The sequence below is a fragment of the Andrographis paniculata genome, unplaced genomic scaffold (assembly GCF_009805555.1).
Source record: "Andrographis paniculata isolate CXL003 unplaced genomic scaffold, ASM980555v1 Contig50END, whole genome shotgun sequence".
Taxonomy (NCBI): domain Eukaryota; kingdom Viridiplantae; phylum Streptophyta; class Magnoliopsida; order Lamiales; family Acanthaceae; genus Andrographis; species Andrographis paniculata.
Genome location: NW_026137585.1, coordinates 1,253,326 through 1,271,368, shown reverse-complemented (window position 1 = coordinate 1,271,368; position 18,043 = coordinate 1,253,326). Strand labels below are relative to the sequence as shown.

At 30.2% G+C, this 18,043-nt stretch overlaps 2 protein-coding genes across 2 annotated transcripts; both read left to right on the top strand.

The window, feature by feature from the left end:
• The first annotated feature begins 1,010 nt into the window (after positions 1-1,010).
• Positions 1,011-2,900, top strand: LOC127253173 (salviol synthase-like). Its single transcript, XM_051277619.1, has 2 exons — positions 1,011-1,963; positions 2,063-2,900. Exons 1-2 carry the CDS (start codon positions 1,064-1,066, stop codon positions 2,699-2,701), a joined length of 1,539 nt encoding a protein of 512 aa, XP_051133576.1. The 5' UTR covers positions 1,011-1,063; the 3' UTR covers positions 2,702-2,900.
• A 9,146-nt stretch (positions 2,901-12,046) lies between these two features.
• LOC127253345 (salviol synthase-like) lies at positions 12,047-13,990 on the top strand. The gene is made up of 2 exons (XM_051277898.1): positions 12,047-12,992; positions 13,088-13,990. The coding sequence occupies exons 1-2, from the start codon at positions 12,102-12,104 to the stop codon at positions 13,718-13,720; spliced, it is 1,524 nt and encodes a 507-aa protein (XP_051133855.1). The 5' UTR covers positions 12,047-12,101; the 3' UTR covers positions 13,721-13,990.
• The last annotated feature ends 4,053 nt before the right edge of the window (positions 13,991-18,043 follow it).

Below are 18,043 nucleotides of genomic sequence, written 5' to 3'. Positions count from 1 at the left end.
AAAGTATTTGATTCTTCCAAGAAGTAATAATGTAATTATTATTTTTATTATATTAGACAAATAAATCTTGTATCACATTTTATAAATAAATTAATCGAATTTTATTAAATACTTTTATTTTTCTTTATTTATATAACACATGGATAAAACAGTAAAATTATTATATTTTTCCTCACCTTGCCTCCCTTTCCCCTCCCTTTGCCTCCCCTTCCTTTTATTAAAATCCCTCCCCTTCCTTCCCCTCATTTGAACCAAACAGACCCTTTAAATCTTTTAATGTGGGGCTTGAATTTATATCTCAACAATCCTCGGTCGAGGAGAAACAAAAGGATATATGTACTATAAAAAAATATCATTTTTGTAACGAGATTTTTTCGTCTTTAAATCCACTTTTTCTGTTACTAATGATATTAGAGACGGAATTAATGATAAAATTTCGTTAGCTACGTGATCTTTAAGGACGTAATTTCGTTACAAATATACTTATTATTTTTTTTTAGTGATGGTACAGTTTGACTACAAATATGACATAATAATTAGAGTATGAATACATACATCTAATCGATTTTTTGAGGGATCTATCAGCTGAAAAAAAAAAAAAAAATCGATTATAATGTGACAGAACTATAGTGAATTCCTAAAAGACTGCAAAATTTTAGTCATCTTCAATTGTTGAATATTATATATGTGTCTACTTCATATAATTTTCTATCAAAGCTTCTTCTATCATACAATGGATTTGCTATTCAACAAGTATACTTGTAGCCTGGTTTGCTTTTTCCAACTTGGGATTGATCAGTTTGAAAAGAAAAAATAAAATAAAATAAAGTAGAATTTGCCATCAACAATTCTTTTACCATTATATTCCACTAAAATGATTTATTTCAAAATTTAAATTGAAAAAAAATATATATTAATAGTATTAATTTTCAAAAATATTACATAAAAGTCATATATATTCCAAATTTTTCTTTTGAATTTTCATCATTCCTTGTTGCATATCTCTTAGACGTTTAAGCATAAATATGCTCGGCTCAATTTCAGATCTCAAAGTGCTCCAAAAATGGATTTCGACTTCTCATTATCCTTCATTACTATCATTTCCTTCTTTTTTCTAGCAATGTTTTTTAGAGTAATTACCCGACCCAAACCCGATTCGAATACAAATCTTCCTCCGGGGCCGAGGAAGCTGCCGATGATCGGGAACTTGCATCAGCTGATCGCAAGTTCAAAACTGCCACACCAAGTGTTGAGTGACTTGGCCAAAAAATATGGACCGGTGATGCACTTGCAGCTCGGAGAAATTAGCGCCGTAGTGATTTCTTCGCCGGAAGCCGCGAAAGAAATCTTGAAGACGCATGAACTCAAATTTTTTAACAGACCGGTAACCATAGCGTCCGAGATTGTACTTTACAACCACAACGATTTGATCATGTCGCCATACGGCGAATACTGGAGACAGATGCGCAAATTCTTCACCGTGGAGCTGCTGAGCGCGAAACGAGTCCAATCATTTCGCGCTTTAAGAGAACAAGAGTTTACGAATTTGTGCGAATGGATCGCGTCTAAAGAAGGTTTGTCGATCAACTTGACAGAGAAGATCGAATTCGCTACTTGTGATATTGTTATGCAGGCGTCGCTTGGCGAAAAGACCGAAGAACTAAGCAAGTTCACACACATAGCGAACGAGAGCGCCGAGCTTTCTTCTGGATTCAATATGCTTGCGGATTTCTATCCTTCGATCGGATTTTTTCGACAATTCAGTCCAATAAAATGGAAGTTAGAGAAGCAGCACAAAGCCGCGGACAGGATACTCGAAAAGATTATCAATGAACACCGATCATCGACAAAGGATGAGCGTAAGCGTAAACAACACGAAGACTTCGCGGAGGATCTTCTCAAGTTTAATGATTCGGGAAACCAAATACAGATTACGGACACCAATATAAAAGCAGTCTTGATGGTTTGTCGTCGCCGAGCTTCTAAATTCAGTTTAACCATATTATAATTCTATCGACAATTTTTGAGTCCTTTCGTGATTTTCTAACTCTTGCGCATGTAGAATGTTTTTACTGCCGGGATTGAAACATCCTCGATGACTACGAATTGGATTATGGTCGACATGCTGAGGAATCCGAGGGTGTTTAAGAAGGCGCAAGACGAGGTAAGAATGGTTTTCAAGGACAAGGGATTTGTCGACGAGTCTTGTTTCGACGAGCTCAAGTATCTAAAGTTAGTCGTAAAAGAGGGTCTAAGGCTCCATCCGGGGCTATCGATACTCTTTCCTCGAGAAAGCACGGAGGAGTGTGAAGTCTTCGGATACAAAATACCTCCGAAAACTCGAGTCTTGGTGAATGCATGGGCGATTGGAAAAGATCCCAAGTACTGGAAAGAACCCGATAGTTTTATCCCGGAGAGATTTCTTGATAATTCGGTCGACTACAAAGTGAACAACTTCGAATACCTTCCCTTCGGTGCCGGAAGAAGGGTTTGCCCCGGAATATCATTTGGCCTCGCTAATATCGAGCTTGCTTTGGCGATGTTTCTCTACCACTTCGATTGGGATTTGCCCGATGGAATGAAACCCGAAGATTTGGACATGGCCGAAAAGGCGGGCGCTACAATAAAAAGAAAAGAACCATTGTATGTGATTCCGAGAGTGAAGATACCTTTACGCAGCCGCGTAGTAGTAACCACATAGCGAACTATTCTTTCGCGCTTTACTAAAGAGAGCGAAGATAGCTTTGCCAACAAAACAAGACTGATGGATATCTCATGTTCGACCAGTTATATATATATATATATATATGTATTTTCTGTAAAAATAACATCCCCTACGTCTTGTTCTTAATGATTTTGGTACTTTTTGTTATGAAAAATAAAACAACTTTGGTAGATTATTTCATTCTTAATCATCTTTTTGGGATAATGGCCTCGGATCTGACCGAGGAGGAGGACATTGGTGGATCTCGACTTTTAATTTAAAATCAATGGGTGACCGAGGGAGTGATCCTTCGCCTTTATAAATTAAGATAATTTTCACATATTTACCAATATGGACAATATTGAACAAGCTCATTGATTTAATTAATTCTTTAGCAGCATTGTGCTGTCTAGATTTTGATTTTGTAGATGTGCAAAATGTAAGGCATTCAATGTACTATTGGACGTACTAATTTGTTGTCTATAAATTTGTTTTTTAAATGGCTTATTGAATTTGGGCATTTGAAAAACAAATTTAGTTTTGCCAAAAATAAAAAATAGAAAATAAAAAATAAAATTCCGGACTTAGTCTTGTGAATTTGGAATTAAATATGTATGAAGGAAAAATAAATAAATAAATAAAAATAATAATAATAATATGGGCTACTTTTATGGGCTCTTATCTTGGGCCATTATTATTATTATTTTCTAATGGTTTTTCATAGGACTTCTTGATTTTTATTTTTATTTTTATTTTTTCTTTCGAGATAACAATAATTCTGAATATAATATATAATATTATTATATTATATAATTTAAAAAATGAAAATTGGGATACCTTACACTCGATAGAATATAAATTTAATAACCTGATATCAAAGTTAAATTTCGTTATATCTCCGTGCAATATAGGGTTTGTTCAGTACATACATCACATACATATAACCCATTCGATAATAGTATATAATTTTATTTTATTTTTCATATCTAAAAATTATTTTATTTAAAAATCATCTGACCATACTTGTCCCTCTACCCACATACAATAACTAAATAAATAAATACTCACTCCGTCCGCAAACTAATGTCTTACTTTCTTATTTGGGACGTTCAACAATTATTGTCCTATTTCTTTTTTTAAATACAAATTTTATATTTTTACCGTTCACTCATTTATTACTTTTAATCTCTACCATACAATTAAGGGCAAATTTGTCAATTCATAACAAAAAGACAATTACCTAAAAGCCCGTGCAAATATACTTTAGGACAATAGAAATTAGACGGAGGGAGTAAATCATAAGATTTTTGTATCTGACATTTTTTTTTATCATTTTGGTCCTTTAAATGAACCGTGTTTAAAAATAGTTGCAAATAGAGTTTTTTCGTTAGAATGGTCCTCCGATGTATCACCGACGTAACGATGACATATCAACTGCGTCAGCGCCACATCAGCAACGACAGACCAACGTAACGAATCCGACACCGAAAAATTATTTTGACAAAATTTTTTTACTTACAAAACTATTTTAAAATAAAATTCAATTAAAATTCTAAAATAATTAAAAGATCATATACGAAACTAAAACAAATTATCCTTTATTTATTTATTTTCCTTGATCCGATTCAACTTGTAATAGAAAAGCGACATACTGCTTGTGTTCCGTTTTTTTTTTTTTTTTTTTTTTTTTTTTTTTTTTTTTTTTTTCTAATTTTTGTATGACTAAATAATAGCCTCCCGGTCCCAGCAGCTAATAATTAAATTTAAAATATCTTGTGTAGCTTGTTTGACCAAATGTACGATTTTAAAAATAAAATAATAAAACAATCAAGGATTATATATATATATATATATATATTTTATTTGCATAGAGTCTCATCTTACTCTTCCATTATTGACTATAACATTTCGCATTCAATATTTATTTTCAATTTAGAATATTATATTAATTAACTAGTTATTTATAGTTTGTTAATTTGGTTGGATTTGAATTTAGGATTTTGATTTGAATTTGAATTTAAACAATATTTTGATATGATATATATAATTTTATATATAAAAAAAAGTACTCTCTCTGTCCCACATTGGATATCTGGGTCAGAAATGAGAATTTAGAATAATTAAAAATGTATTAGTAAAAATAATTATCCTATAATATAAATAATTATAAATTAAGGTTAAGATAACTAATTAATTTAATTAAAATAAAATTAGAAAATTTAAAATGAAATTAAAGTGTATAATCATTTTCCAAAAAAAGAAAATGACATGGGATGTGGGACGGACCGAAACGGCAATGTGGACATGGTAGGTGGGACGGAGAGAGTATACTCTTGTATTGAATACCATACCGATTAAATTGATATTATATATAATATATATCAATTCAAATGTTTATAAAAAACAAACAAACAAAGAACTTTTGACGACTTAAATGCATCCTCAATTACCATCGAGATAATGCATTTAGTTTAAATATTATCGGTTCTATTAGGAATAGACACATACAATATAAAGTTAATTTGAAATCCCAAAAAACTTGATCCAAAAATGGATTTCGACATCACATTATCCTCACATAAGAGAAAATTTCAAAAAATATATGTCATGTATACTGCATTATCACTTTTATCATGTATTTATCTCCATAGTAAAATATATCATACCTGCTTGCAAAAATCGTTATTTCTGTCATTTGGCTGTGAGTGACATTCACCCCACGCGAGCGCAACCAAATGATAGAAATAAAGATTTTTGTAAACATATATGTTAACAATATTGAATATATTTTGTCAACAAGATATATACATGACAAAAATGATAATAGTATACATGAGGATATTTTTTGCAATTTTTTCCCTTACGCTGTATTGTTGTCGAAGGATTACTAGGGATGAAAAAAAGGAACAAAGAAAGTTTGGACCTTTTCATTACAAGTTTTTTTATCTTTTTGTCACGGGCTTGTAAGGATTTTATTTTATATTAATATCTATGCATACTCAGTGTATTCTCTAAAAGCTTTGATTAACATCTTTTAGTAGTGAAAAAATATATGACTTGGCCGCCCTTAGATATAGGTTTCCCAAACTGGGTTACCAATTTCCGTCTTTTGTGTGTTCATCTCGGTTTACATTTTTGTTATGAAATTGGTATCAGAACCCTAGAATTTGTTTGAGTGGAAGTTAAAATGAGTTATCGACCTACAACTAAGAAATTTGATGGAATCGATTTTGGTTTTAGAGATGCTAGTTGAACATTACTCAATAAGGTCTTGGAAGTGAAACGGGAGAATAAACCTGAAGAGATTAACAAAGACATCTACAAAAAGATCGACTGAAGGACGATAATCGCAATTAACTTTTTCCTATGTGAAGCATTGCATTCCACAAAATAAAGGATTAAATGACAAGAAAGTCCTAAAAAATCTATTGGATATGTACGAACAACCCTCTACAAGAATAAATTTCACTTAATGCGAAAACTATTTAAATTCAAGACTTCTTAAAGTATGCTATGTATATACAAATTCAACTTTATCACTAGGGTTAGAAAAATTTATTGAAAATTTGGTATACCATCAATAATGAACTGAAAAAAATATCAAAACTACCATTGTTTTTTTATATACCATCATTTTTATAAAACCACACAGTAGATTTTTGGTATGATAATAGTATAACTATTATATGCCGCGACATATTTATTTCATACATAAGTTCAATATATGTTGTTATAGGGGTACTTATATCATGTATATATTTGTATATCAATAGTTTTTGGTATTTTATGTTATCTTTCAGCGAAATTAATAAAGAATGAATATAAAAATTAAGTATATGTAAAGAATATTTTTTTTGCAATTTTTGTGACGAAGTATAGTTGTTTACATTTAAAATTTTCTATCCTTTATCTACTCATTTATACTCCCTCCGTTTGACGGGTCATTTGGGGTTTTGTAATAGATTAAGAAATAATAGTATTTTATTGATAGTGAAAATACGTAGGAAGTTTTGACATCTTTACTTTTTAGCTTTATATATAATATGTGTAATGGTATGTTTGTAATTTAAGTAAAAGTTAAAAAATTATTTTGATACTAGTGTGTGATTATTTTTTTTAAAATAGAAAATAAATACTTTTTGAGTGAGACATAAAAAATAATAAAAATATACTTTGAATTTGAATAGAAGAAATATTAATTATTGTGTAAACATATTTTTTTTATTATTAATTTATATTATATAAAAAATTATTCTTTACAAAATTAATATTTATATTAAATATAGTTTATTAATTTTTAAAATCATTCAAAACATAAATTTAAATTTATTTTTAATTAAATATATATTATATTATAACTCAATACTCAATACTGAAATCAAAATTTTAACTATACCTCTCAATTTACAATCAAATATTTTTACTTCGACACTTTTTTTCATCAATAATTCGTAAGAAAAGGCTAGTTACACGCACTTGCTCCTCCTTATTATAATCCTTATTTTTGACTTAATAATTGGATGACATGAGAACAAGTCGATCAATTTATTAATGTCAAGACTTCACTAGCTTGTCTTTTTCTCTTGTTTTTTTGCTTTAAAAAATAATGGCTACATTTGTGTCAAGTTCTTGTTAGGACAAAATCGACAACCTACTACCCGTATCGAGGACAAACATAAGGATACATCGTATAGTTCGAATACAAATACGAACATAATTATTGGAGTATGGATCTACCGCTATAAGAAATTATCAATTTTTTAATAAGGTTTTTTCGTTTCTAAATTCACTTTTTCCGTTACTAATGATATTAGAGACGGAATTAGAGATGAAATTACGTTAGCTACGTGAACTTTAGGAACAGAATTCCGTTACAAATATACTATTTTCTTGTAGTGTACAACTAATAATCAAATTTTTGAGGGTCCGATCGACTTAAAAGAGTAATTTAAAATACTTCTAAGTGTCTAAATGAAAGGATAATATATTTAAGTAAATATAAAATTAAATCGGATAAAATAATATTATCTACCATAATCTCGCACTCTTATACAATATTGATAATTAATTAAATAAAGACAATTTAGTTAATTGAAGCATTTTATTTGAATCAAATTGTGGTAATTAAGTTCAATATCCTATCACCGCTCAAATTAAGAATAGTAATATTTGTATAATAATAATTAAAAATAATGATAGTTCTATAAAATGTAGGGATACATTTAGTTTAGAACAAATAAAAAGAATAAAATAGGATAATAATGAAGAAAAAAAGTAAAAAAAAAAAACGAAAAGAATGAAACATAATATAAATCAGATAAAATAAAATAATATAGAGATCTTTATTTTATCAATTTATTTAAATTTCAACCCATAAATATAATAAAATAGTTCCATATGGATGGCGTAATTGAGGTCATGGGTTAAAATCTTAGGTCCACCTGCTACACATGGTTCGTTTAGTTTGATTTGTCTTGTCGAATTTAATATGCAAAATATAAATTTGATTGGGAGTTTACCCAATGCGTACTTTCGAATAACGACTGCAGTAACAAATAATTAAAAACAGCATTGTGATGATATAATTACTATGTTAGCACATATACGACAATTTTGGATATTCATTCAATAATTCCTTTTTTTTTATACAAATCTCAATAAATATTATATAAAAATAAATTATTTACATTTACTTAGGTAATATATAATGTATATTATTTGTTTGTAAAAATCAATATTCAATATTCAATATTATTTTATTTTTATATTACTAATATATTTTTTGTAATTAATATTTCCTCTGTCATGCAAATGTATGCTTATTTGGCCGGGCACGAGTTTTAATAAAAGTAAGTAATAATTGTTACTTTTTTATTTTATAGTAAAAAAAGTACAAAAGTGTAATTATGTTTTACTTAAAAAAGAAACGAGAAATTTTTTTTGATGACAACCCTAAAAAGGAAAGTGAACATAGATTTAAACGGCACAGAGAGTATAAAAATACTTACACAAGAAAAAGGGTAAATTGAATTTTTTAGTTCCGTAACTGAATCATGTTATCATTTTAGACCCGTAGTTAGATCATGTCGCAAATTAGTCCTGTAAATAAAAGAATTTTGCAATTTTAATCTTCCAACGCCGGAGATGCCTACGTGGTACCCGCGTGGCTCGCCGGAGAACACGCGTCCCTAGGTCAGTGATACCCGGTGAATATGTGTATTTTTTTATTTTTCAGTTTTTTTTGAAAATTTTTAATTTTTTACAAATGATAAATGAAATAAATTAAAAAAATTTTAAATTTTAACACGCTGTCTGCCCGGTCTGGCTGATGTGACAGATACGTATCCTCCGACGAATTATACAGATACTACATAAACATCTTTGACGCTAGAGAACTAAAAACTTAAAAAAATTTTACTTATAAAATTAATATGCATAAAATTCTAATTATACGACTAAAATAATAAAAAAATCATTTAGATAAGTTTACCATAAAAATGTACAAAATAAACGGATCCTTATTTCCATCAACTTGTAATAGAAGCCGCCTTGTGTCCCACTTTTTTATAAATTTTATTATTATTATTATTATTTAATTTATTTATTTATTTATTTGTTTTGATGTAGTTGTTGGCTCAATCACAGCCACATAAGAAATGTAGTCTTGATTCGACAGATGACAATTAATTTAAATTCAAGACTTCCGTAGCTTGACCTTTCAAAATTGATGGCTGCATTTCTAATATTTTATTATATAAATAATACTTATATATATATTATATAATTTATTTAACAAAATATCTTTGCACACATACTTTTATATACTCCATCCGTCGTTCAAATATATTTTCACTTTTCTTTTTTTATTGTCATTCAAATTTATTTTTATTTTTTTTATAGTAAAAATACCACTTTTTTTTTTTTAAAAAAAAAAAAATCTATTTTTACATATTATATTTGCTGTAAAAAAAAAATGAATAGTAAGGGCCACGTTGTGTATCAACAATCAACAAAAAAGTACATCGGACAGTTGGAATACAAGTATCATGCGGCGTCTTTATATTAAATAAAAATAATTTTTTGATAAAATATTTAAATCAAAATAAAAAGTACATCCGACAGTTACAAATATTTCAAACATAATCGGAAATACGAAATATTTTCTTTGATCCATAATTAAATATTCATTTATTTTTTTATATGGTAGGAATAAAATAGAAATGATTAAAATAATTTTACTAGTACAGTGTGATATAAAAGTAATGATATTTGTGTAATATATTGTAAGTTGTAATGATATTTGTAATGTTAAGTAGACAGTACAGTTACTAAAAGAAAATGAATACTTTGTTATGAAACGGACTAAAATAAAAAAATAAATATTTTATTATAAGACGAAGAAAGCACTAACAATTTGAGATAAAATTTCAGATTTTGAAGACTTTCGAATACATTTCAAATTAGAATGTCTTGAAAAAAAATACTCCCTCCGTTCTAAACATTGTACAATATTTGTGTTTGGCACGGGCTTTAGGTGGGGAATATTAAGTATGGTAATTTGAGATAATTTGGATATTAAGTGATGTGATTGAAGAGATAAATGATTATTTGTTTTTTTTTTTATTTGAGTGATGTGATGGGATAAAGTGAAGTGTATATTAATATATGTATAAAAATATTATTAATTATTTTTAAATTTAAAAATGTTGCAATGAGTTTGGGACAAAAAAAAATATTGCAGAGTATTTGAGACGGGGGGAGTACAAATTAGTATATTGTACTTACCTTATATAAAAAAAATCTTTAATATCGTATAAAAAATAATTTATAAAAACTAAAAAATTATATTATTATATATAATTAAAATAAATACTTATAAATAGGTATAATATACAAATTCGATAGAATCGACAACCTTCTGGCCAATTCTTGATATTTTTGTCCAAAGCATTTTTCTTTAAGTAATTATGGTGGTTGGTCGAGTGAGACCCACCATTTATATATATTTTTATTAATATAATAATATATATAATATATATTTTTATTTGTATTTATATTAAATTATTATATAGTATATTAAATTTTTTATTCTTCTATGAAATGACATATGTGATGTTAATTATTTATTAAGATATTAATTTTATAAATACTACAACAAACGTATTTAATTAATTTATTTTTATCAAATATAGTAAATTAAGATTTTATTTTTATATCATTAATTAAAATAAATATTTCTCCAACTATATATAATTCTCAATAAAATATAAAATTATTCATATTTTTCAGTAGAAATATGAATAAATTATTTGGATTCGGGAGACGATGACGGTTTTTGGTTGGATACAAAAATTTAGATAGTATAAATTATTTATTTAAATAGTCACGATTAATTATTTAATGATTTTAAAAAGATGTAAATATATGTTGAAATATTTATAATATTATATTTTAATAAAATACATATATAATATAAATATCATTTTATAAAAAATAAAAATTTATATAATAAATAAAAAATATATTTTAAAGATAAATTTATCTTTATCGTAGATTAATTTTATAAAAAAACAGAAGAATTTTAAAAATAAATAAAAATATTTGTTATTTGATGAGATATATAGAAAAAAATAAAGAGGTTTAAAGAGATTTGAATGAATAAGAATATAGATATTTAATTAAATCAATTTATATTTGTTAAGAAATATATTTAAAACCGATAAACTTACTAAAAACAATTAGTTTGTAAAAAAAAAAAAAAAAAGATAAAGGAAATATTAATTTTTTATAAAATATTTTGAAGTTAATAAAAATTACAAACACACACAATTTTAAAGATTTTGACACTATTCAAATTTTTTAAAAACATCAGTACTCCCTCCGTCTCAAACAAGGTGTAATATTTACTTTAAATAGGATAATTTAGAAATTAAGTGATGTCACGAAGAGATAAATATATATTTTATTTTTTTATTTGGATAATGTGAGGGAATAAAATGTGGGGTAGAAATTAAATATAGTTAATCATTTCTTATTTTGAAAATATTGCAGAATGTTTGAGATATACCAAAAAGAAAATGTTGCAGCGTGTTTGTGTGAGTATATATTTTTCCACAAAATACGACATCAAATATTAATTTTTTATTATTTTAAAACTTTCAAAATATGAGGACCCTTATATTGGAAATATTACTTAAAGTCAAATATCTATTTACATATAATAAAAAGTAATCCATAAATAGTTCCAACAAGCCATTTTCCCTCCTCGAAATATTGAAAAGGACTTCATCTTCAACTACAATCATAAATGACTATAAATTTACTATAAATACGTCCTCACCTCCAAGTCGATATCTCAAAAAAAGAAAAAAGTCGAGATCTCAAAAATCTCAAAAAAATGGATGTCAATTTCTCATTTTCACTCACTACTATCTTTTCATTTTTTCTATTTCTAGCTTTTTTTCTAAAATTAATCTCTCGATTCGTATTCGGTTCGAAATTGAAGCTTCCTCCGGGGCCGAGGAAGTTCCCGTTGATCGGGAACTTGTACCAGCTGGCCGACACTTCCAAGTTGCCGCACCATCTCTTGAGCGACTTAGCAAAAAAATACGGGCCGGTGATGCACCTCCAGCTCGGGGAAGTCAGCACCGTAGTGATTTCATCGCCAGAAGCCGCGAAAGAAATCTACAAGACGCAAGAACTCAATTTCGTCAACAAACATTCGTTCATCGCGCTCGATATAATGTTTTACCACCAAAACGACATGGCATTTTCCAAATACGGCGAATACTGGAGACAGTTGCGCAAATTCTGTACCGTGGAGCTATTGAGCGCGAAACGAGTCCAATCGTTCCGCGCCTTAAGAGAAGCAGAGTTCTCGAATATGTACGAATGGATCGCTTCCAACGAAGGTTCGCCGATCAATTTGACGGATAAAATCAGCTCGACGACTTGCGAAATTGTAATGCAAGCATCGCTCGGGTACAAGGCCGAAGAACTAGCCGAGTTCAATTCGATAGTCCATAAGACCGCGGAACTTGCTCTCGGATTCAGTCTGGCCGAATTGTATCCTTCGATCGGTTTGTTTCAACGATTCAGCATGGTGAGGCGAAAGGCGGAGAAGCTGCACAAAATATCCGACAAGATACTCGAAGGGATTATCGATGAACACAGATCAAGCAACAATAATCATAAGCAACACGAAGACTTCGCCGATGTTCTTCTCAAGTTTAACGACGCGGGACACCAAGTGCAACTTACTACCACCAATATAAAAGCTGTCTTACAGGTTTGTCAATCACGGAACTTGTAAAAATTCGACTCATTTTTATCATTGATATGTGAATAAGTTTTTTTTTTTTTTTTCCGATGTTTTTCATATAGGATGTGTTTACCGGAGGAATCGAGACATCCTCAATGACGACGACGTGGGCTATGGTGGAAATGTTGAGGCACCCGGCGGTGCTTAAGAAGGCGCAAGATGAGGTGAGAGAAGTTTTAAAAGACAAGGGATTTGTCGACGAGTCGTGTATCAACGATATGAAGTACCTAAAGTTAGTGGTCAAAGAAACTCTGAGGATGCATCCGGCGTTAACCATATTAAATCCTAGAGAAAGTTCGGAGCCATGTGAGATCTTCGGATACAAAATACCGGCGAAAAGCAGGATCATGGTGAATGCCTGGGCGATTGGAAGAGATCCCGAGTACTGGAAAGAACCCAACAGTTTTATCCCAGAGAGATTTCTTGATAATCCGGTCGAGTACAAAGTGAACAACTTTGAATACCTTCCCTTTGGCGCGGGAAGAAGGGTGTGCCCCGGAATATCATTTGGCCTTGCTAATGTCGAGGGTCCTTTGGCAATGTTTCTCTACCACTTCGATTGGGAATTGCCTAATGGAATGAAACCCGAAGATATGGACATTACGGAAACAACGGGCCTTACGGCGAGAAGGAAAGAACCGTTGTATGTTATTCCGAGGGTGAAGATACCGTTGCGGCGCGTAAGGGAAGATTGATGTATCTCATTGTATGTTTTTTGAAATAAGGAATTATGGTCGGGTTGTACGCTTGTTTTATGCACTTAGTTATTACGTCTTAGATTCGAGTAAGACTAATATCTTAGTTTTTGTTCTGGATGATCCGTAATTTTTTTTTTTTTCGGATTTTTTATATGTGAAAATAAATATAGTATCTACAATCTTCAATGAGCTCTAGAATCCAATACGTACGATTGTAAGAGACTACTCATGCTCAAAATGAATAAAATTATTACTCATTTTACGTTATATTGGTTTAATTTAATTGTTGTTCCTCTTATCATTCTTTGGTCTTTTGCAAAATTTATTTATTTATTTTTATTTTGGTTAAAATAAGATGTATGACAATGAAAATTTTCGATTTGTTCTTTACCAATGATGTGCTAATTTATGTGAAATAAGTTCGAACTTTTTTTTTATAAACTTGACAGTAAAATTCAATATTAGTGTAAAGCAATTATGATGTGAGAAAAAAAGGTGAATTCGTTGAGAAACTTGACTGCAAGTAGTCTTCGACATTAAAGGATCAAGAAATCTCATTGTCATATAAAATTTAATTTTTAATATAAATATAAAAATAAAAGATTAATATTTAATTGAATATATTAGGACCCAGCTAATCGTAGATCTACATCCTTCGAATCTCCTTAGTCAACTTTTTTTGAATGTCAATAAAATATTTAGTTTGGTCAATATAATCCCAATTGGACCTACCTCTAGGACAATGTGAAACCAATATTTTTTGCCCATCATGAACCACTTGCCATAAGATACAAAGAAAAGGAAAAAAAATAAATTGTATTACTCATCCCAAAAAAAATAAATATTTTATTGAAAAAATTAAAGAAAACGAAGAGAGAAGGTAATAATAGTACTGACATTTATTTTAAATAAGTGCTGAATGGAGGATAATAGTTAAATGTTCAATGGTTGACTTTGTCAAAATTAGTAATGAGATAAATTTAGTGGACGGATTAAAAAGAAAAGTGAGAGTAAATTTAACGGACGGATGAAGTACTAAATAATGCTCTCTTGGTCCTAAATAAAAGGGCTTTTAGAGTTTTGCTATAGTTTAATAAATAATAGTATTTTATTATTAATTGAAAATGTGTAAGAATTTTTGATATTTTTGCCATTTGATTTAAAGTAATTGTATATATAATGATATATTGTAATTTAAGTAAAAATTAAATGATATTTTGTATTAATGTATAATTATTTTTTTTAAAAATAAAAAAAAAGAATATTTTAAAATGAAACATACAAAAATGGTAAAATAGTATTTTGAAAGGAGACGGATGGAGTAGTATTCTCTCCGTTCCTTATCAAAGGGGCCTTTGGAGTTTTGTAGTAGATTTAAAAAATTGTACTCCCTCCGTCCCAAACACCATGCAACATTTCATTTTTGGTACGTCCCAAATACCCTGCAACATTTCTAAAATAGGAAATAATTAATTATATTTAATCTTTACTCCACACTTTATCCCCTCGCATCATCCAAATAAAAAAATAATTCGTGCCAAAAGTAAATGTTGCACCTTGTTTGGGACGGAGGGAGTATTTTATTAGTCAGTGAAAGTATAGAAGAGTTTAAAATATTTTTGTCATTTGACTTTATGTATAAAGTAATTGTTTGTAATTTAAGTAAAAATTAAAAAAATATTTTAATATTAATGTATAATTATTTTTTTAAATAAATTTTTTTTTTTTTTTAATATAAAACCCACGAAATTGGTAAACTAGTACTTTGAATTAACACGGATAAAATAATATTATGATTCAAATCCCATAGATCATAGTCAACATTTGTGGACTAGGAACAAATTAGTGGCAAACTATTACTTTACTAACATGTGGATAGAATTTTTGTCTTGAGAGATTTCATCACAATTCGACTTTTCCACAACTTTGACGGCTCATAAAAACATTTCAAAATGGGGCATAGTATTCGAAGATCAGAACTCAATTTCAGAGACATTTTTAAGATTTTAAAAATTAAAAATAATAAAAATTAAAATATTCAGTGTTATATAATTCTTTTAAAAAATATTTAATGTAATATTTCATTAAAATAAAATAAAATTGAATAGTATTAAATTTTCAAAAATATTTATGCTAACAGAGCCTAGATGCCGTGAAATATCATATAAACATGGAATCGAACTATTCGACATACCAAATATTATGTAACGAAAAATTTTATACGGACACTATATTAATACGTCAGTGTATCGTACCAAAAATTAATATACCAAAATTAATGGCATATTAATAACGGAAAGAATTAAAGATATTGTTATTTAATCTGAATGATTACCTCATTTAATGGCATATTACAAAAATATCATTATCTTTCGGAAATATTAATATTAAAAATTTTAAATACAAAAAATAACTAAATAGATAATAGAGAATAGGAGTACAAGTTTTTTTTATGATGGATGTGATGAATAAATAATTTAAAATATATTAGTAAGAATAGTTATAATATAATAAAATAATTCTAAATTAAAATTAAAATAATTAATTAATATAATTAAAATTTTGAAGAATTATAAATTTAAAAATATAAAATTGTTACGTACGAAATTTAGAATTAGGTTAAAAGCCCAAGGTAAAACGAGGAATGGGCCTGGCAATAGGGTTGATTGAACTGGCTGAAGGACACCGTGAGGAAATCAAGGAAAATAAATTTATTTATTTATTTCTAAGGAAAATTCAGGACGGAGGGTTTTTAGGTCGGTAGGTCCTCAGGACGGAAGGTTCTCAGGTTGGTAGGTCCTCAGGACGGAAGGACCTCAGGTCGGGAGGTCCTCAAGATGAAAGACCTCAAGTCGGACGGTCTTCAGGTCGGGAGATCCGTAAGACGGAAAGACCTCAAGTCGGAAGGTCTTCCGGTCGGGAGGTCCGCAAGACGGAGAGACCTCAAGTCGGAAGGTCTTCAGGTCGGGAGGTCCGCAAGACGGAAAGACCTCAAGTCGGAAGGTCTTCAGGTCGGGAGGTCCGCAAGACGGAAAGACGATGAATCGGAAGGTTTTCAAGTCGGGAGGTCTTCGAGACGGAAAAGTTGTCGAGATAGAATATCCGCAGGTCGGGTAAACTGTAGGTCGGATAGAAGGCGGAGTCGGACAAACGCGGAGGCCTTTGATCAAAGACATGGGGCGGTTGATATGGAGGTCGGCCCAAGTGGGGTCGGGCGAAGAAGTAGGTCGGACGAAGGACGAAGTCGGGCCAAAAGAGCGGAAGGTTTGTGGTCGGCTCAAGGAGCGAAATATAGGGAATTTTTGTCTGCTGGGGACACGTGTCAGCATGAGAAAGGTTGGAAGACGGTTGAGAAGGAGACGTTGTAACCGTTCGGGTGACGGTTTTCAGTACGGTTTCCCAGGGAATATTTAAGGATTTGAATCATCGTTTGGCGAGGTATCTTCAATCAACTTCAACAAAGCAAAGTCAGATTTGGGGATCACCACTTTAAATTTCAGTCTTTTATTTTCCAGTTTTATTTTCTGTACCGTACAGTGTTTAGAGATTCCTAATCTCAGGCACTAATTAATCAAGTTTAAGGATATTTTCTATGTCTTTGAATTTTACTTTATTTTTGTTGAAAAAATACATCAACAAATTGGCGACCACAGTGGGAGCAAGACAAAATTGCTCATTCCAATTCCGGCGATAATTTCATACGTCTTAGATCCGGCCGAATCATCGGAAGGGTTATGGCAGGGTCACAACCGCAAGCATCTTCGACACCGGTGGGAGAATCCGTTCCACCACCCATTGTGCCAAATGCCGGGGAAATCCCACAACCACCAACTGATTGGTGGTCTTATGTTCAACAAATGAACAACCAGCATACCTTGGTTATGCAGAATATGTTGCGTGAGCAACAAACGAACATGTTGCGTGAGCAACAGAGTCAGTTGCAGAACATGATAGATCAAGCATTGTCAAGGGTTAGTCTTCAACCCACTCAAACGCCACCAGGAGTGTCACCGTCCAGACCACAGGCAAATTTCGCAGGGCCATCATTCGTGGATAGTACATTCCCAAGTGCCACAAATCCCAACCGAATGGATCGGGGAAAAACTCCTTTGACTTTTCCCAACAATGTTCCACTGGGACCAAGGGTTACCAATTCGCAACCGAACAATACAAGGGAGGACAGGCCTGAAGGATATATACATGATCCGATTCATATTCCTGTGCTGGATCCGTTCCAGGTTCCTGATCATCAACGCTTTCATGTAGATCCTGATGAGATTGCACATATATTAAGGGATCAGTATGGATTAACTCCTCAGA

Excerpts from the sequence above, each read along its gene's own strand:
- LOC127253173 (XM_051277619.1), top strand. The coding sequence starts at position 1,064 with ATGGATTTCGACTTCTCATTATCCTTCATTACTATCATTTCCTTCTTT. Across the intron at positions 1,964-2,062 it reads ATATAAAAGCAGTCTTGATG|AATGTTTTTACTGCCGGGAT; the intron begins GTTTGTCGTCGC and ends TTGCGCATGTAG.
- LOC127253345 (XM_051277898.1), top strand. The coding sequence starts at position 12,102 with ATGGATGTCAATTTCTCATTTTCACTCACTACTATCTTTTCATTTTTT. Across the intron at positions 12,993-13,087 it reads ATATAAAAGCTGTCTTACAG|GATGTGTTTACCGGAGGAAT; the intron begins GTTTGTCAATCA and ends TTTTTCATATAG.